Raw genomic sequence first — 21,829 nt, 5'->3', positions numbered from 1 at the left:
TTGATGTGTGGCTGTCATGTAGAAATATCAAACTGAAGATGTATTATTGGTTTAGGAGGTTTATTTGTCCAGTGCTGAAAGTATGACAACTCTTCAATGGATGGCATGTTGGTGTACTCAAAATACCTTGGAAAATTCAGGAACTCCATCATCTTAAAACGTTAGAGACAAATATTGTTATTAGCATCTCAATTTATTTCTAAAAAGGACTTGGTGTAGTTTCTATCGATCAGACCAAACTTACTCCGGACTTGGTGTTCAATGTTATAAAGATTCTCGTATAAAGATTCAATGTTATTGTATACTTCTAAAAATCTTACACGGCCTTTATCTTGAAATCTTACAATAAATAATATGATTAAAAAAACCTGTGCCCTCTAAAACTCTTTTGTTTTGCTCTACCTTGCATAAAACCCTTCATAGCCACTTAGTTTCCAAATGTTAAACAGCCGCCATCTTGAAACCTTTGAAAGGTATACAAAAATATACAATAAAAGTTATTTGAAATCACGTTGTTTCTTAAGCAAAGATGTTTTTTTGTTTGCTTTTGTTATGACATACCAAAGATCCTGAGATAAATTTTGCAAAAATGCAAAAAGCTGCCATTTTGAAATTTTTGATTGGTTGAGTACTAAACTTAACCAGGTCTTGTTTATAACAAGTTTAGTTTTAATCAGCTGGAAATTACAACACTTAACGTAATCCCCACTATTTCCGCAATGTTACTGTGCATTACCCAAAAGTTTCTATGGCCACTATCTTGAAACTTCAGACATAGAAACTATAAAAAGTAAAAACAAACATTACTGTAAGTGACACCTCCGTTTTGTTAAATGTTGCTTATCAACTGAGACAAACATTTATTTCCTAAATTTTGTGAATGTCCACCATTTCGAAACCTTAAGTGATATACAAAAAATATGCAAGAATAATACTTATTTGCAATTACCTAACAGTTTTGTAAAACTTGTCATTTTGCATGTTGAAACGTAATTGAGTTAAAATGTTCCCACAAATGCAAAGAGAGACATTTTACAACATTTTATTGGATGATACTGGGTAACAAACTCATCCAAACTGTATGCATATACTTCTCTGTATCAAGTTTAATCAGAATGAAAAATTCTCTTGGAAAGAAGAGAAAACGTCCTGATGAATGTAAGGGAAGTAGAGATTATTTTGATCAAAGAATAATTTTGAATAAATTAGAGATTAGACTTAACCTCATTCTGCACCTAGATCCTATTAAAATAATTCACTGCAATACAAATGAAGAAGATCATATCTTAAAATGGTCAAATGTCTAAAAAGATTCACATGCACTATATTGTCTATTCCAGTGTGAATAACAGACAATAATAAAATTTGCACATGCTAAAATTACTACAATCGTTAAAGTATTTAAATTAATTATTGAAACATGAATATATAATGAATGCCTGTATAAATAAAATTTGTAAAATTAGTTGAACAAAATAGAGGTCTGATAAATAACAAATGATTACTAATTGATAATTATATTTACTATTTATTACAATTATTATACAATATATTTTGATTCATGGAGTTTGGTGAGTACCTGAGGTAGAACATTTATTGACAAGCCTATTCATGCTGTCAAGAGAACAATACATTGCACAATCAATACTTGTCACTGTTGGTGATACAAATATTGCCTTACAAGCATATTTAGCTGTATTCCTTGACACACAATCTAGCTATATTCATAAAAATATTATTTATAATTTTAACACTATTCTATTTAACACTCAATATATGTATTCACGCTGTTAGTATTTTTGAACAATTGTTGTAACTATTCTTTCCCAGGATAATATTTGAAGTAACATCTTGGAAATAGAGTATTCTTTATTTCTGAGATCAAATAATGCTTACTTTTCAATTACATTCAATCAAATTGTTCAAATACATTCCACCAGTAACTAAATATAAGAAATTACAGTGTATCATAAATTTATCTTTAGTTGATTATCAATAAAAATGAGCTTATTATTCAAAATAAGGTTCTGAATACAATGTGAATTGAGCAAGTTAAACTAAACCGCATTTCTAATTGTAACAAATACATTGATTATTAGACGATTTTTCACTTTCAAATGTTTGTGTACACCCCTAGAAAAATTGACAACTAGAGATCATAGGCACACTAGTATAAAAAATATGTATTGTACATTACCGCCATTAAGGATGATAATGATAAGGTCACAAGCCATCTTGAGAAGATTTCTTGTTTCATCATCCTCCACTAGAGGTCTGTGTTTCTCCAGCAACTCCACCAGCAACTCACAGAGTCCAGCCTTGGCTAGGTGTAGCCTCACACTCTCTGCAGACAACCACAACCATCTTTTATATAACTTTTGGCATAACTTTAAGCTGTACAAGGATTCAATTTTTTAACTTAAAGAATGGTAACTATCTATAGAGATCTTCTTCAAGGTCTTATGATATTTCAAGCATAAATTAGGTTAGTGTTATTTAATTTCACCTATGTCTATGTAATATGAATAGTATATTGATATTATCTAATAAGCATATTAATTTTAACTATTTATGCAGTGGTATGTTTTCTTTTCTGGTCATGTTTGAGCACAGCTAATTTCAATTAGTTAATCATTAATGTTAAAACTGGAACGTCCAAACAGGCTTATCCTTTTGAGGACCTAAATTTGTTTGTCTTTAGTCATAAAGTATTTTAAAATTGTGTTTAAACACTCTGGAATTAATTGTATAAATGTAATGGCATGTATTATGTTTCTATTGTTTAATGCTGATGATGTACAGGAAAGATTAAGCAAATATAAAAAATGTATTAGTTAAATTTAAAAAATGTAATGCATTTTATTAAACTGAGAAGTCCTTTCAACACTTTTGATACACGTTTTTAACAAAATCATAAAACAAAAGATAAAAACAGTTAAAGTTTTAAAATGCACTATCAAGAGAGTATACTAATATACTATAACAGAGCAATATCAAATCATCAATTATTCATTTTCTTACACACTTGAACATCAGGTACAACTGCAAAAATACTGTTATACATACAACTCACTACACAAGTAATTTTCAAAAAATTACTATTTATTACTTGCTAGTTTCTACTACTTAACTATTTTTAATCCTGATATTTTTGAATAATAAAATCAACAGAATCTTTTGACATGTTGCTAATAAAACTACTTAAATTAATTATTTCAGAACTCAAGTTCCCACTTTTAAAATGAACATAAACTGACCATTCTCTGCCTGTGTATGAAGAAGCTCAACACACAACTCACTGAGTTCCCCAGAAGTTGAAGTCTCTAGAGTCTTCACTGTAACATTGCATAGTTTCTCACTAAGAGTCAATGTCCCAGGAGCTGAAACATCCAGTCAAGTAATTACAATTTTATCTTTCATGCAGAAATATTTAAATAAAAGTTGTTGTTTTTGTCCTGGAAGTCTGTATTATAATACAGCAAAATTCTCAGATTCAAACTTAAATAATCTATAACTAACACCTAAGTTTTCCCGTTCAGATTGTGTTGAGACATTGAGAACCATTCGTACTTAGTTTAAAAAACACGCCTTGTATAACCTGTGTACTAGAATTGTCTTATTAGGAAAAATGTTGCTATATCTATGCTGACATTCCACAGACATTGTCTTTGAGCATATTTTCACAAAACAGAAATTTGATACACCTGAAATATAAATGTTAGTCATCTATATTACACAACTATGGAATTTTAAATACAACTAATGAAATTGATAAATCTGGTAATAATACACTGTTGAAGATATAATCCTTGTTATAATCTTTCAATAAGGAAATATTTTCACATTAATTTGGGTAAGCATACTCTAAAATGTATTTTTATAATAATTGTATTTTTTTCAGAAATATATTTGTTTTATTATTCTTGCTCGATAAATTAAGCTACTGTTACAGCAAATGGTATGCATATTGACATTGCAAAATATGTGAGTAAAACATTTCTAGATATTTTAGGGTAAAAAAACATGAAAAGTAACATTTTGCAATCAAAAAAATTCTACTTGAAACTTGTCATGTGTTACCACTTACCAGCATCAGTAAGCAGTCCCAAAATGACAAGCGTGTGGACGGCTGCCTCCTCTCCCTCCTTGGTCACACCCAGTTCCAACACAGAGTAGAGCAACTCCATGATGTCCAGCTCCAGTGCCTGCGGTGTAACATATTGCATTTATTACTAGCTAGTTTAATCCTATTGGCAGGCCAATTTTGGATATTTCAAATATCTAAATTTACTATTTAAGTAGATTACAAAATCCATTTAGGTTTAGTCAATTTTGCAGTTTTCTATTGAAAAGCAAAAAAAATTATAAAAACTCACCTAACTCATTTGATCTTATAACATTTTATATTCCATTAACTTTGCAAGTTTTGGTTTTTACCATGTATTTTCTAATACTAATTATTCATTGTATGTACTTTATCAAAGTTTCAAATGTATGAACAAATTTGAAGAGGTACAGACCATTCTTGAAAAACTAATCCTAGTAAGAAATAGAGAGAGAGGCTGACACTGCCTATATAAAAAATAGTTCCATAATTACTGGGAAATGTTATCAACACAGTACAGTAAAACATTTGGATTGTGGGAACCACTGCATAAGATCTAAAATGTATAATAAACTAAATAAACAAAAAATGTAATAGAACACTAGATTCAATAATTTTGTTTGTCATTACACATTTATCAAAAAGTTCTGTATACATTGTCAATGTTATAAACTTATGTATATTAGTAAATAAATAAGATAAAATTACTACTGTAAATGAACTAAATTAAAATAAGATTAATCGCTTGAAATTAAGTTAATTTTCCTGTTATTTGAATTGCTTCAAAACTGCTACAAGTAATATTTGAATAGTAATTTTTTAAACCCACTTACAATCATTCAATAAATGAACAACAGTACTATCTTTAATTGTTTTTAACACACAATCACTGTATTATGAATACATACATACATACTGAGGCTCTCAAAACCAGGTTTTTTTCATTATGTTGGCTACATTATCGTGTAGTCTGTCCCCCCTTCCATAATGAGAACGGTTCAAGGTCAGTACGTTGAGAACTGTCGATGTGACAATACGTTTTGTGAAAAATGTCAGTCCAATCTCCCGCCAAATGCGAAATTTGCAGCGTCATCCATTATCTTGTTTGGAACGGAAAAACCCCAGTCAAATCCAAATCCCAAGGAGTAACATGCACCACCATCGAACTCAGTTTTTGCTGTATAGAATTTCAAGTTTATTGGCCAGTTTGTTTTCCAGATATCACATGGACAGAAAAACAAACAGAAATGAAATGTTCTAACCAATTATTCAGTTAAAGGTTGCCTTTTGGGGTCCATTTGTCCCTCACTAGGCTGATTCACCAGGTCCAATTAATTTCAAGTGAATATGCCTAAATGTCAATATTCCTTATGTACATGTCACTATAAACCAATAAATTTTAATAAACTCTTGTTTTTTTTCATGGAAGAACCTCGTACCATTGTTGTAAAAAGTTAAATAATGCTATATAAAATGCATTATTGTTTTTATTTTAAATTAAAGTAAAAATATATTTTTGTTATGGATTTTTACATTTTATTTCTTTTTGAGTCAAAACTGTAAGGAAGTAACCATCATAAGTATTAGTCATATTCAAAATACCTACATTAAGTTCATGGCTTAGGAAACACGTCATTTGAAAATAAAAAATATATAGTACTATATATACAATGTATTTGATCCAGTACAATATCCACATTTTAGCTTATGAAAGTATGTAGTAATAAATTACATTGGTAAACTGTAGAAGTGGATTAGTTGGTGTGTTCTTTTGAACAAAGTAGGCTACTCGAAATATAGTTGGGCCTACATAAATTACTTGGGTTCTTTTTCATTCAAAAACTGAATGTTATATCAGTATGATACAAAAACCAAAAATAAATAATCGTTAATATAACAATGGCTTAATGAACTGTACATAAAATTTAAAATGAACAAAAAGAAAATTTATTACCCAATCCTATTTTAAATATACACAACGCCCACAGTTATGCGTAGGATTAGGTCTACTCTTTGTAGTTTTTTGTAGTATGATACTTGTCAAAACACGAGTTAGGATGGAGTCCAAGTTTTGCGTGGGCCTAGGCCTAGGCTTAACCATACCTAGTGCTGAAGGTTGTTGTTCAGCCTCGTTGTTATCTAAATCACGATCACTTACTACACTTTCATCCTCAGAAATAGCAAAATCAGGATCAATATCATCATCGTCACTATCACAATCAAACAGTACATCCTCAATGTCTTCATCATACAAAACAATTCCAAAGCGTCGCCTCGGCTTGTTGACGCCATTTAAATTGAAAATGAAAACTCACTTTACATGATTCTTGTAGACAACTAAATAATCATAATACATCTGTATCTATTCCTAAACAAATGAATTCAAAACAAATGTTTTACCCCACACCAGCCAGTACAAGTCGTTGGTCAGCTGAAAATAAACACTACGCAGGTTTTCAACTTCGCATCGTAATAATGCCGAAAGTGAAACCGTAGAAGAAGGTATTTGTGTCTGGTTATATAAAACCCTTTCACAAGATCTACAGAGACATTACATCGATCAAATATGAGTCCGAATGACTTTTTTTCTTAGATTTTCACATTGCAACTGATGTTGGACTAAGTCCAGCCTTGAACCAGAACGGCCGAGATAGTGATGTCGGACTTAGTTCACTTATGGACCCCGAGAGGTTAACAAAACATTTTACATTGGTCTAATAAGTAACCATTATGGTAACGAGAAAATCATAGAATAAACACGTTTATAACAAACTAAGTACAATCATATGAAATTTTAACATTTAACATAGAAATACATATAACCTATACATCCGCAAGATATCTCAAGAAAGATTTCATTTGAATATTCTGAAACTTCATTTTTACACAGACAAGAATAAGTTCTATGATGTTGCTTGCATGTCCATACATGCGACTACACAGAGCGTCATTGAAGCCTATCATTCTTTTGGGGATGTAAAAATTTCTTTTCTGTATGACTGTCTGCCTGTCTATCTGTAGCACATCTCAAGAATTAAATGAGCTATAGACCCGAAATACTGCATGCAACCTCAGTGAAGCCTGTTACGCAATACATGGTGAGGTCTACTCCTAATTGTAAGTAATTCAAATCTCTTTGTTACCTTAGGATACAAGTAATCCTGTCCCATAAGCAAATTGAGAAGGCAGCCAGCAGCACATGATCGCAGTTGTGTGGAATGTGGTGCCTCTGACTGTGAGACAGCTCGCTGTAACACTCGTAACACTGCCGCCAACCCATCCCCCTCTACCACCAGTTTGTTACCATCCGCTGCACACAAAGATTTATTCGTTATACATTTTTTTTTTTAATTGTTAAGACACTTTATAATATCACAGTATTAAATTATCTCAATCAGTCAATCAGAATTACTGTGATACTGCAAAAATAAATAAATACAAACTAACCGACAACGTTTCACACCCCACTTAAGTGCAGTATCTTTTCATTAGGTACGCATATTTGAACATATGACTTAGTTTCCAAGATAATTAGAATTTTACATGGATTGCTACAAGATCTTTTTTACTTTATTTTCTGCAATATCTTCAAATACTGAGATTTTTGTTACATTACCTACTAACTCTTCCATATGCCTGTGCCTTCTCCCAATAGTCAAATTACAGAAACTCAGTACCCAAGGCAGTAAAAACATTAATAATACATTAAAAACAATTCCTGATACTGTTTCAACACAAAAAATATGGTAATTAAGACCGATATAATTAAATTTATAGTTATCAATTACTAGAGTTTTAAAAAATTATATCTGAATTGAGGAAACCGTCTCTCATTCCATGATAACATAATCACAATCAATCTAATGTCATGAAGTTTATTATTAACAGTGGATGATAGCTGTTTCGATTTACAACATGTTATGTTGTTAAAATTATTTTAGTTTTAAGATTTTGGGCATGTTAAAATGTATTATTGTGTGGCGATGTATTAGGGTTTTTGTTTATACCACAGGAAGAGGGTGAATTTCAACTTGTGAAATGTGGTGTGTTCTACTTATTTTTGTAACATATAATGCAAAAGTCCAAAATTCTAATGTTACTTACTCTATTTTCTTCATTACACTCAAAACCTAATGGAAAGAACAAGAAGAACCACTCACTGTTCTCGTAGCAAATGTTGCCGAGAGCACGGCACACCTGCACCAGCAACTGGATGTCACTGTGTGACATCATCAGTCGCAGAAGTGGAGACGTTACACGAGAGCAGCAGCAAGCAGTGCGGCCACTCTCAGTCTTCGCCAGGGCTGCCACTACTGCCGCTGTCTTAACTAACACACCCACATTGTCCCACTCCAGCAGGTTTGCCAGTTGTCCCACCAACTCAGGCAAGTCCTTCCCACCTACCCCAGAAGAAGACGTGATAATTAGTCAACCTTTATAGGTATAGATTAATTATTACTAGTATTACAACAATAACAGGAAACTGACCTGTATCATTGGATTCAATCTGTGTCAAAACAGAATCCAACAGGTTTGGAACATTATCCCCTTTCTTCTCGTCAACAGCAATTTTTAAGTCTTCCACCAGTTTAATCAGGTTCTCCATAACTGTAGACAATAATGCATGGAATCAACAATACAGAGAATCAATAATAATATTATATATTACTATATTAATGTAATGAAAGTAACTAAAACCCTTTTTATTACATACACGTGTTTCGGTTTTTAACCATCATCAGTGTACATTAACCTCTAAATAAATAATAAACAATTAGATATACACATGTGGACCTACAATGGAAATTATAGATATCGAAAGGAAAGGAGAGAAATTAAATACAAAAGAAGAATTACATATTTATCTAAATTATAATAAAGACCCTCATAACATTTTAAATAGTAATCTGAAAAATAAGACAAATCCAATTTTTGAAAAAATTAAAATATTAAATACAGATTACTAATAAGAAAATTACATCTGTGTCATTTAAATTTAACATAAGTTTAAAAAGGCATGGTCACCTGAGGAAGCATCTCCACAGAGTCGGCATCCTTCAGGAGGATCCGCTCTGTGGAAGGTGTAATGAGCAGGAGGAGACTGCTGAGCACCTGCTCTTTGATTGCCCTGCAATAGCAAGAGAGCGGTATGCCATCTTTGGTAGTTTGGACAGTTGTGGTGAATTTTCCCAGGAGGACTTGATAGGTTGTTTTCGGCGGTTTGTTGATCTGCTGAAGTAGTAGACTGGTGGGCCTCATGGTGTGTTTCCGGGGTGCGCAAAAAGCCCTTGAGGCTTAAGTGCATGGCAGTAGTTAGGCCGCCCATGGCAAAAAAAAGTCCACATGTGTATATCTAATTGATTACTATTTATTTAGAAGTTAATGTACACTGATGATGATTAAAAACCGAAACACGTGTATGTAATAAAAAGATTTTTAAAAGGGTTTTAGTTACTTTCATTACATTAATATATATAGATAACCCTATAAGTTGAGTTATATATATTACTCCCTATATATATACTCGAGGGGGTACCCAAAAGGTCCTGGAATAGCTCAGCCGTAGATGGAACTTGCGTAGTACAAATTCTCACCACTTTGCTCTTGTAGCGCTGCTCTTTGCCAACTCACTGCCGCCTGTTGCGTTGATCTGACGTGTTTTGTCCCCATGCAGTAATAGTTTTTGCTAGTGCTGTTTTGTGATCATGCCGTTTTTTATGATGGCAAGTTTGAGTGAACAGCGTGCAGCTGTGAAATTTTGTTTTCTGCTTAGCAAAAACACTGCTGACACAGTTGAAATGTTGTTGAAGACAGCCTACAAAGACTACGCTATGGGGAAAACCCAAGTGTACGAATGGTTTTCTCGGTTTAAAAATGGTGATTAGTCAATTCAGAACAAACCTCGTTCTGAACGACCATCGACTTCCAGAACAGACTGTGAAAGTGAAAGAAATTGTGCTTGCAGACTATCGAGCATTAATATCAGAGGCTAGTGGGCTGTCATGGAGTTCAGTTCAACGGATTTTAACCGAAGACTTGAATATGAAAAGGGTTGCAGCCAAGTTTGTGCCTCGTGCTCTCACTACTTTCAAAAGGAACGTCGAATTGAAGCCTGCCATGATTTGAAGCAGCTTGGGTTTTCCACATAGCATCGTCTTTGTAGGCTGTCTTCAACATTTCAACTGTTTCAGCGGGTTTTTGCCAAGCAGAAAACAAAATTTCACAGCTGCACGCTATTCACTCAATTAGAATAGAATAGAATAGAATTAGAATATATCTTTATTGAACATATTCTTAGAGAATAGAACAAAGGTCAGTGTTTATGTCACAATCAGTGTATGAGTCAGTGTATGTAAATTACAAAGCGCTTGTCCTCCACTGAAGGAACTCCTGGACACTGTAGTATGAATGCTCCAGCAGCCAGCTTCTTAAGGAGGTCTTGAAGTTCTTCTCTGGAAGCTTTCTTAGGTAGTCAGGTAGATTGTTAAAGAACATGGCTCCTTTATACGATGGTTTTTTCTCGAACAGAGTCAGATGATGAGGGTCAAGGAGGAAGTTGTTTCTATGTCTGGTGTTGTAGGGGTGGATGTCACCAGTTCTTGCGTGCCCTGTTTTTGTGGCAAATAAGATCGTCTCTAGGATATAGAGTCCTATGATCGTCAGTATTCCTAGATGTCTGAAAGCTGCTCGGCATGAGTCCATTGGTCCTAATCCACTTAGAGTCCTGACAGCCCTTTTTTTTATAACGAGCACCCTTTTAAGATTTCCAATTGTCGTACCTCCCCAGGCTATCAGTCCATATCTGAGATGACATTCAAATAGGGAAAGGTATGCTGTCAAAGCTACTTGAGGGCTACTGATTTGTTTTATTCTTCTCACTGCATACAGGCTACTATTAAGTTTGTGGCAGAGTTGATTGATGTGAGGTTCCCATGAGAGGTTTTGATCAACAGTTAGACCAAGGTACTTTCCTGATTTAATTGTAGTTATTTCTGGGAGCCCGTCATATTGGTTTGGGTTAGGTGTAAAGACTAGCTGTTGGGTCTTTGAGTCATTTAAGACTAAATCATTGAGGTGGCAGTATTGCTTAGCCACATTGTATGCAACAAAAGAGTCTATATCTAGCTGAGCTTTGTTCTTATTTGCTAAAATCAAAGCTGTGTCGTCAGCATACATTACAATTTCACAGTGGTTTTGGAGATAATTTGGGAAGTCATTTGTTAGGAGAATGTACAATACGGGTCCAAGCACGGAGCCTTGAGGTACTCCTCTGCTTACTGGTAGTGGCTTGCATTTTACTTTCGTCACAGTGTTTTACTCCAAGTAAGTAAGTTCTACTACTTGTTCCCTGTTGCTTAGTAGCTCTTAAACCAGTCAAGTTCCTTGTCAATGACTCCAAGAGAGTGTAACTTTTTCAGTATGAGTTCATGGTCAAGGCAGTCAAACGCTTTACTAAAATCCAAAAATATGCTTGTTGTAATTTGTCCTTTTTCCAGATTGTCGATGATTTCTTCAATTAGTTGAGCTATTGCTGTTGAAGTTGATCTGTCTTTTATAAAACCGTGTTGTCTAGGGGTGAGAAGATTGTGCTGCTTGAGGTGGCCCAGTAGTCTATTTAGTATTACTCGCTCCAGTATTTTAGAAAAAGTAGAGATTAGGGAAATTGGCCTGTAGCTGGTGGCTTCATTTGTTTCTCCACATTTGAATTTCGGATAGATTTTTGCGAGTTTTAGTTCATCTGGAAATATTCCTTGTGAAAGTGATTTATTAATGATGTGAGTCAGTGGGGTGATTATTTCGTGTTTGCACTGTTTGATCAATTTTGATGAGATCTCATCCTCCCCTGCTGATGTTTTTGCTTTTAAAGAGTCAATGATTTTTCCAATTTCTTGTTTGTTGGTTTCAGAGAAGGCTAGGTTTGGTGTTTGAAGTGTTTGGTTGTTATTGTTTGGTGCTATTACAGGTGTCGATGTTCCATTTCTGAGGAGTGTTCGGTCAGCGACTGTAGCAAAGAAGTAATTTAAATGATTGGCAATAGTTATTGGAGAGTCAACGATTTCTTCCTCTATTTTTAGGCATTCTAGTGGATTTTTTGAAGATTTTTCTTTTCTTTCATTATTTATTACATTCCACACAGCTTTTGATTTGTTGTCCGACTATTCTATGAATGAAGAGTTGCACTGTTTACGAAGAGTTTTGAGTTTTATATCATAACATTTTTTCCTTCGAGCTGTTTCTTTTTTGTCATCAGGGTGGCCAGTAATGATTTGTTTATTCAGTGCTTCTAAGTATGATAATTTTAGGGCCTGACTTTCATTGTCCCATATATTTTTGTAGGGGTTTCTTTTCTTCTTTACTATCTTGAGTGGACATGCTATGTTCAATGCGGTTTGAAAAATTCCACTAAATGCTTTATAAGCAGTTTCCACATTCTCGGTGAGAGTGACTTTAGTCCAGTCTTGGGATTCCAGATTGTGCTTCAATTCTTGCACTGTTCTTGCATTAAACTGTCTTCTTTTTGTTTGGGTCAGTGGCTGTTTCGTAGAATCTGTGAGAATCGTACATAGTTGGGCCGTGTGGTCTGAGAGGCCTGTCTGTGTTATTTTGGTAGCTATTTCCGTTTCTTTTATGTTCGTGCATATAAAATCTATAGAGGTCTGGCTATTATTTGTTATTCTGGTTGCGGGTAGATGAAGTCTGCTCAAGCCATGGCTAAGGAGCATTTCATCCAGGTTTCTTCTGTCATTGCTTTCAATAAGATTGTCTACATTCACGTCCCCCATCACCAGTACCATGTCATTAATGGCTACAATTTTGTCAAGCTCAGCTGATAAAATGTCTATTGCATTTTGTAAGTTGCTGCAGGGTGATCTGTAGACGCTTAGCAGTTGTAAAAATCCTTGTCTCAGCTCAATTTTCAGGAGCATCGTTTCACAAATGAGTTCCGATGTATTGTTTGATATTGATACTACTGTAATCTTGTTTTTTAGTCTTAAGCTAGCAAAAACAGCCACTCCACCTTTCCGGTGTTGCTGTCTGGTAAAACCACCTAGTAGACTGTAGCCAGGGATTCTTGTGTTTTCCAACTTTTGACTACTTAAGCCGTGTTCTGTAAGAATTATTAAGTCTGGATTAGAGCTGTGTAGGAAGTGTGTCAGTCTCTCGATTTTGTTCTGAAGGCCATCAATGTTTTGGTGAGCAATGATAAATTTGTGTTGTTAACTGTTTACTTTTTCCTGTTACTGGTTTTAATATTTGTACTATGGTTTCACAATCTTTGTCTTGGTTTTTTCTAAAAAAGTGTGTTGTTGGTTTGGAGCTTGACCTAGAAAACCTGTTGAGCATTGGTTACTTACCTTAAGTGTTATTTGATGAGTTGTAGAACTAATTTGCATATTCCTTTTAAAGAATTCTATGTGTTCATTAAAGAAATCCTCTGTAGTCTGACTTGAAGGCCTTATGGTGGCTGTTATAGGGGGTGATAAGTTCTTTGTAAAGTTTGCAGTACTGGTGAAAGAAGGATGTTCTTTGTTGCTGTTGGAATGAATTGGTTGGGCTATTTCGGGGATGGGCTCACTGGTAGGGTGCTCAGCCTGGTAGATGGATGCTTTCGTCTTCTGCACTTTAAGGGAGGCACTATATTTGGCTTTGGGATTAGTTTTGTGTTTGTCACTCAAACTTGCCATCGTAAAAAACGGCACGATCACAAAACAGCACTAGCTAAAACTATTACTGCACGAGGACAGAACACGTCAGGTCAACGCATCAGGCGGCACTGAGCTGGCAAAGAGCTAAGCGGCAAGAATTTGTACTACACAAGCTCCGCCTACAGCAGAGCTATTCCGGGAACTTTTGGGTACCCCCTCATATATATATATGGCTATATACAGCGGTCAATTACTAAAACTAGTGGTTGCGGAGCTGTAACCTCCCCAAGTGTGTAGGAGTTTGGTACTCCTCCCAGAGTAAAGTCCAAGACCTCTTAAATAGAAGGTTTTCGTAATATGAGGTCTCTGAAAAAGTGTTTATTTTTTCAGAGAGAGGTAACAGAACACTTTTCCACCTTAAATTGAGCACTGTGTACAATCCACTTTATCTGGAAATAAAATTATTATGATATAATATTATGTTGTTTACAGTTTCAATTTTTTTAATCTTCAATGTTTTAGGAATTTTTTATGGATTAGTAATAATATTATCTATTAAATATTAATTAAAAATTCCCAAACTTACTTCCAAATCCTAAGAATCCCTTGTGATGATAGTTTTGTAATGTAGTAATGGCTCAGACAGAGCACATCGTCAACTGGAACAAGGAGTTAACATCATAATAAATTATATTTTAAATAGTACATATTCTATAGCTAATATGTAATATAATTGATTAAGTTCGTGTAAATTATTGGGATTACAATAGTCGTCATTTTATTTATCTGAATACAATTTCTCCTTACTATCTATGAATTACAAAGATCTACAAATAGGAATAGTGCCACTAACTTATGACAAGTTAAATTAAGAAAAATTACTTGTACAATACTGCTTTTCATAAAATTAATAAATAAAAATCTGACTTAATATTGTGTTACTGTAAAGCAGGAATAGCATGCTGCCTATAATACACGGATTAAACATTACTGTGATAATACCCATATATTACATATACTAGACAATTTCAGAGAGTGGCTAAACATTGTATCATTTAGGAACGTCCATATATATGGTAATTTATGCATTTATTTTTGACATCTGTATAAATGAATGTTGGGATAGAGAGGGTGTAATTATATGTAATGATTTGATCCTCATGAGCCGGTTGACATAATAAAATATTTTACCCACCACTAATTATGACTAGTTTTGGTTACTGTGTGACCATAATCAATTGCTTTTCAAGGTTATTCAGTCTTCATGACATTTACGAATAGGAACATGTTTAAAAAATCAAATACATAGAATATAAACTAACATAAAAACAAACAAAATACATATTAGGCTTTTTTTTACTCTGGTTTCCCGTCAGAACATATTAAGCTTACTGAAAGTGATCGCAGTAACATTATTTTTTAATTTGTGGATAGTAGGATGTACTGGTACAAACCAAAATGCACTCACAATCAGTGTAAGTCAATGGCCTAGTATTTGTATGGGCTGAAGTATAATAACCTTACACCACAACAATCGAATGATCAATATTCACGAGTATTGAATTCTTGATTTTCATGATTATCTAAAAATTCTGAAACCGAAATGTCAAACCAAATTACATAATAGGTATTTCAAATTACAGTATAGTTTGGATGTTTTTATATCTTAAAAAGTAATAATTCATTGATGAATAAGAAATCTCAGGCTACGTACATTTATAAAATGTAGGCCTAACAAAAAAAACAGTGTAACATTTAGTTATTTTTTACTATTTTGAAGGATAACTTGTTAGACAGCTTGTGATACAAATAACACATGTATATTTCCATTTTACTTGTAACCATTACTCAAATACCATATACGTGATTTTCCTTTGTTTTAATTAATTTGGAACCGTAATATCTAACCGAATTATGTTATAAGCTGGTTAGATAACATAATTAAAGTGAAGGTATATTTTTATTTATAAAATAAATGGTACTTTGGGATTATACCGACCACACTAGTATGAAGAACACAAAAATAGAAATTTATAGAAACAAACATGATAGAACGAAAAAAAAAACAACTCTTCAATTACAAAATTACAAACTTACAAGCATTTCCAGGTATTGTGATCGCTGTTATCTTATCTTTCTCGAGAATCCTGATTACGGCAGGCCGCGCGGCATCACGTGATTTGCACGGTACATAATTGCCTTTCCATTACAATTCAATTTATATTTCTGATTAGCCCCTCTAGAATTTGATATTTTACTGATAGGTACTATCTCGAGGGATGTTTTTCTTTCGTCGACATCAGCGCGGGGCAGCACCGAAGGTGCTGTCAATGCCCGCGCTGATGGCCGGAGGCACTCGCATTTTGGGTGGCGGAATGTGATCAAGAATAAAAACAAGTTTTTAGTGTTTTTTTAATAAAGAGTTTAGTTTGGTAAATGTTTGTTTTTGTTGAATTTTTGTGTTTGGAGAAATGTAGAGGTAAAACACGGAAGTACAACAAAGCGATGCACCAGCTGAACGGGCGGCGAGACTGCAATCACGTTATCTACTAGACGCTCGACTTTGACCTCTGTCTGAGGATGGGGAGGGGTTTGCGATAAGACAATTCCTGTTTTATATTGACGAAATATTGTTCTACGCTAATCTAGTAATCAGTAGAAACGAAATGTGAAATAACGATTCATGTCTGGGTGTGGTCGGTATAATCCCAAAGTACCAAATAAATATACGTGTTTAAGATTATTAAAAATAATAATACTTTAGTTATATTTGATAATCATACAAAACAAACCTCTTTACCAAATGATAGCCAATCTGCAATGGTATTTCTGCATGTAGGGTACTGATGCTGTCAAAACTACATTTATTTATTAAAAAGTAATAATTGGTTTGGTTTCAAAAAAATTATGCACATAAATTTTCATGGATATTTTTCATTAAGCCAAATTTAGAGTGCTGAAAAAAGTGTTCTTGTGTCTTTGTTTGTAACTTGTGTTTGTTTAAAATTTTCTTGCTTTTGTTTTCCTATCAAGTTTCCATATCCTCACTATAAACTGGCTCTTTTGTTTAAAAAATGTTTAAAAATACATTTTGATACAAAAGTGTAAATATATAGCCATTGTTCTTGCCAATGTTATTATACACTAGGCAAATGATTTGACTCTAATTTTAATCATAGAACTGGCATTTAGATTACTCTGTATTAGCGGACTACTCTTGGGTGTTTTGCAGATGTATTTTTAAACATTTGTTTAAAAGTATAAAAACCAATAGAACCATCTGTAAAAAAAAATCAGTAGATTTGAAAACAATAACATCAACTATCAAACAAAGATTAGTAATATGAGTCACAGATTTTACAATTGGAAACAAAACATCCACTAACATAAAGAGCATTTCATCCTCTTTACAACGGTGCTTAAATATCATTATTACAAGTAGAAATACTCCCTAAAATGTGTTTTTACGGATGATGTACCACCCACCCGTTTTTAGGCAGCTGTCAATACAAGCGGAAATGTACCCGCCTGAAAAGGGCGGTTGCCAGCTCAAGGGTTAAATAATATTGTTATTTTTTTAAATAAAAGCAGCTGGCAATTATTAATTATGAATATCTGTCATACGTTTTTATATTCAATAGTTTAGATTTCTAATTAATAGTCGATTTGATTGTCCTGTGGCCACTTATTATACTACAGCCAGTGTAAGTTTGGAATAGAGTACAATAAGCGGACTCGGTTTTTATATCCATTGGTATAATCACTGGTACTGAAAATTCATATATTCAATGCACGTCTAAATCATATCAACATATCTTTAGTCATAATAATTACAATAATAATTGAAATTAAAATAATTAATACAATACATATAATGACAATCTCATCAATACTCATACAATGAGACAAACAAACAATTAGAACTGGAAATAGGAAAAACTCATGAATAATAACAAAAATGTATAACAAAAAATACAAATATGTGTAATTATTTATTTTTCCTCCTGGCGTATCAATGATTAACCACTTTTAAGAAGTTGTTGAAGCATCTTTTTTAGAAACCCATACTTCTCTTCTGTACAAATACTCACAGGGATGATCTGCAGATAGGTTGGATCATATGCCAGTATTTAAACTTCATTTAACGGTCGCCCATGAGCTTTGAACTGTCTATTATTATCTATTTATATGAAAAACTGTTTATAGCTGATACAAGTTAGTTATTGTTAAAAAATCAGTATCAGTTAAGTATATCGAAAGTTATAATTAAGTAATATCATATGTCAAGATCGATACAAAAAACTGGGACAACTTGTACTCTACCCAGATAGACTTTAATAAGCGGCCTACACTCATTCAGTTGTTTTTATCAAATGGTTAGATGTTTTATCCTAAGGAATAATTAGATATTACAATTTATTTAATGATATTACATATGATTTAAACTTATATTAGTTATAGTATTTAATGTAAACAATAAAGAGTAAGAAGTAACTAATATTTTGAGACTTTGAAAATGGTGATGAATATGAGGAAAAGATGTGAGATATTTCTCACAAGTAACAAGATTTTTTTTAGTGGCTTCAACGTGTGGGTTCGGCTACTAGTAATCCATGGGGAGAATTCTTTCCTCCATTTCAAAAAAGCAGTTACTCATTGATATCAAGCTGGGAAAGTTCTAAATATTGTAAGGTTTCTTTGATATCTAAATCTAGGCCATAGTTGGTTTTGTTATTTTGTAATAGCCTATTAGTGTTAAATTGATGTTTTTGAAAATTGTAATGTACGAGATTCTTCTTGTTATATTAATTTATTATAACTCTTTTTGTGTATGATTTTCACATATCGGAGTTGGATAATACATTGAATTGTTCCATACAAATAACCGAATAACAAGTGTAGGCCACTTTTTAAAGTCTCCCCCTCTACTCTAAGTTTGTTAATCAGTTTCTAGTGTATGTATTGTGATTAAGTTTTCAATTTTATTTAATGATGTCATGAAGGGTGATAATATGTATAGATTCTTTTGATGGTCACACTGTCATGAAATTGGTTATACATAGTTTTTGACAGAGTTAATAACCATTGAGTTTGTGCATTAAATTGTTTATACTGAAAAGCCTTACTAATAAAAGCAATAATACTTTCGTAAATACAGTAAAAGGGAACCATAGGAAAATTTACCAGACCTACGACAATGTTTTAGCACAGCAGAAAACGTTAGTTTTCCTCAGGAAAAACTTCTAATAACCACAACTTAAAGGATTACACTTTCATTGCATAACAAACCCATGCCTTAACAAAATATAAATTAATTACCTATAATCCTAGGCAACTTCCAATCTGTTGAGCTCTGCTATAAAAATGAACATATCACTCATATGCTTCTACATAAACAGTCACAACACAATACTTCTACTACTCTTCGTGTTCGTCTGCTGCGTGAAGCAGACAGCTCATGCTAGAATGCGCAACGAATAACATCTGTGCTGGCAGTTAAACTATGTTGGATGTATGTGAGTGTTCAAAATTCAGAAATCTTTAAAAAAAGAATCCAGTATTTTTTAATCTTATGGTAAAATAAATAATAAAATGTAATATATTTTTGTTTATACGGTACGTAATCTTAATAGGAAATGAGCCTGTATCTATATATGCTCAGCAAAACGTCTCTTTGAAGGCCACTAAGTCATACCAACGCCTGTGACTCCTGGCCCGGAGTCCATCCCCCGGATTTTAACACTGTTCTGGTACAGCGTCTCGGACTAGCTCACCTACGCCAAAAAGATGGAGGAGCTGGCATTGGACGGGCTAATCAAACGTTTCCGCGTTGGTCACTATCGTGACGACTTTGGCTGACTTTAGGGCCCTTCAGTGCTATTTGAATTCGCAATAGCTACCCTTCGACACCTACAGCTTAGAACAAAAAATTGATCAGAGTTGTAGTCACTGCCCTGCCAGACACCAGCGACCTAGATCTTCGATTTCCTGACAGATGAGAGCTTTGCCATCGACGGAGTTGCAAGATTTAAGAGGGCTGAGATCGCTGCGCACTTAACCAACCTCACTCGGCTCTTCAGCAAGATACTTATCATATGCGGCTAACTCAACAGCTTCTAGACAGCTTCAGAGGCCAAGAGATCCTTGTCGACAGCCAAGGCATTGGACAGCTGCCCAAAGACGTGGAGGAGAACTCAAGAGACCATCCCAGTGATGAGATTTCTGATCTGAATTGTGTGTAAAATAGGTGGAATACTATTTAATGAATCTAATGACAAGAAAACTAAGATAGATTGACTAAACAACAATTAGTTAGATAGTACACCTTTATAATGCAAGATTTCCCCCTAATAACTTAATATACTTAGCAATTCTAAAAACTGCTTATAACACTTAATAAAAAAAGAGGCAAATATCATCTTGCTTTTAAGGAGGTCTAATTTTTCATATATCACCATAGTCCACTTCATTTCTTTGTGATAATAGATTTAAAAGTACTGATTTTAGGTACAACATTTAAATATATTTGGGTTCTTACTCAATCGTCACACTGCCCAGGGCGGTGTTGTCTCCTTGTAAAAACGAATGGCAACAAACTAACACAGCTCAGAGCTTGGCAACATACTCACTACTGTAACAACTGGTCACATCGGGACTACTCTAAAAGATACTTTGTACCAGGTACTCTCTCTGTTGTACTTGACTCAGTAGCGTAAAAAGAAAAGATTGCGGAAACTTTAAATACTGGCAAACATACAGTTTTAAATAAAGACCCGACTGATTCATTTGAACGCAAAGTAGTAAACACCTTAAGAAAACACAAAGAATTTTTTTCAGATAAATTTAGATCTAAACTAACTCCTCACCACTCCAAAATCCCCCATATGTATGGCCTTCCCAAAATCCACAAACCTACCATCCCTCTCCGGTCCATCATTAGTTCTCGTGATTCACCCTGCAGGGAATTGTCTAAAGTCCTCTTGGACATCTTAACGCCACTGGTAGGAAAAACTTACTCTTGCATCAAAAATTCCAGGGATTTTGTAGAGAAGTCAAAATCCCTAAAGTTGACTGAAACTGACAAACTGGTAAGTTTTTATGTTGAAAGTCTATTTACAAATGTACCAGTTCCAGAAACTCTCGGAATTATTAAATCACGTCTCAAAGAAGACCAAACATTAAAGGATAGAACTAAACTTACCGTGCCAGTAATTATGGAACTGTTAGAACTATGCACTCAATGCAATTATTTTGAGTTAGATGGTAAAATTTACCGTCAAGATGAGGGGATGGCAATGGGCTCTCCACTGTCTCCTATTTTCGCCAATATCTTTATGGAGGAATTTGAGCGAAAAGCGTTGGCTTCAGCTCAGTTCAAACCGAAGATTTGGTGGAGGTATGTGGATGATACCTTTGTTATTTTTTTCTCACGAAGACATTGAATTAAATAATTTTTCGAATCACATTAATAGTATTTCTCCTTCCAACCGCCTCACAATGGAAGTGGAAGTCCAAAACAAGCTTCCCTTTTTGGATGTGTGTGTATTAAGAGATAGGGATGTCCTTAAGACAACTGTTTTTCGAAAGATAACACACACAGGAAAATATTTAAATTATTAATCCAACCATCAAAAATCTGTCAAAGAAGGAGTAGCCTACTCGTTGTTTTATAGAGCAAAGAGCTTGTGCTCAGATAAAGATGGATTAAAAGAGGAATTTAAGAAAGTTGAATCGGATCTCAGAAGCAATGGATACCCTCAATTAGTAATAAATAAGTGCAAAAACAAAACCAACAAATGGCACACAGGATTCCAAAAACTGTGTTTACAGTATAAAATGTAGTTGCAATAGGGAATGGGCTACATATGCGAGACAAAAAGACCAATAAACGTAAGGATCAAAGAGCACAAAGAAAACACGAGAAAGGTTCTCACAGAAAAATAAAAAATTGCACACCATTGTTGGTCCGAAGACCATCGTATGAATTGGGATGCAGCCAACATAATACATCGGGAACCACATTTCTTCAAAAGGAAATTAATTGAGGCAACATACATTAAATTGGCAGACCAACCAA

General features: G+C 33.9%; 1 protein-coding gene across 1 annotated transcript in view; it reads right to left on the bottom strand.

Moving 5' to 3' along the window:
- The window catches only part of LOC124357631 (rap1 GTPase-GDP dissociation stimulator 1), a 46,226-nt gene extending 27,019 nt beyond the window's left edge, over positions 1-19,207 (bottom strand). Inside the window, exons 1-8 of the mRNA XM_046809595.1 lie at positions 19,072-19,207; positions 14,339-14,411; positions 8,594-8,713; positions 8,266-8,505; positions 7,249-7,415; positions 4,088-4,205; positions 3,258-3,380; positions 2,198-2,344 (exon numbers count right to left, since the gene is read on the bottom strand). Of these exons, the coding sequence (XP_046665551.1) occupies positions 2,198-2,344; positions 3,258-3,380; positions 4,088-4,205; positions 7,249-7,415; positions 8,266-8,505; positions 8,594-8,711 (913 nt within the window). The 5' untranslated portion in view covers positions 8,712-8,713; positions 14,339-14,411; positions 19,072-19,207. The remainder of the gene's footprint in view (positions 1-2,197; positions 2,345-3,257; positions 3,381-4,087; positions 4,206-7,248; positions 7,416-8,265; positions 8,506-8,593; positions 8,714-14,338; positions 14,412-19,071) is intronic.
- Between the last annotated feature and the right edge of the window lie 2,622 nt (positions 19,208-21,829).

This window comes from Homalodisca vitripennis, chromosome 3 (assembly GCF_021130785.1).
Source record: "Homalodisca vitripennis isolate AUS2020 chromosome 3, UT_GWSS_2.1, whole genome shotgun sequence".
NCBI classification, from domain to species: Eukaryota; Metazoa; Arthropoda; class Insecta; order Hemiptera; family Cicadellidae; genus Homalodisca; species Homalodisca vitripennis.
Note: the sequence above shows the minus strand (reverse complement) of the source record. Positions and strands in the feature narration are given on the sequence as shown.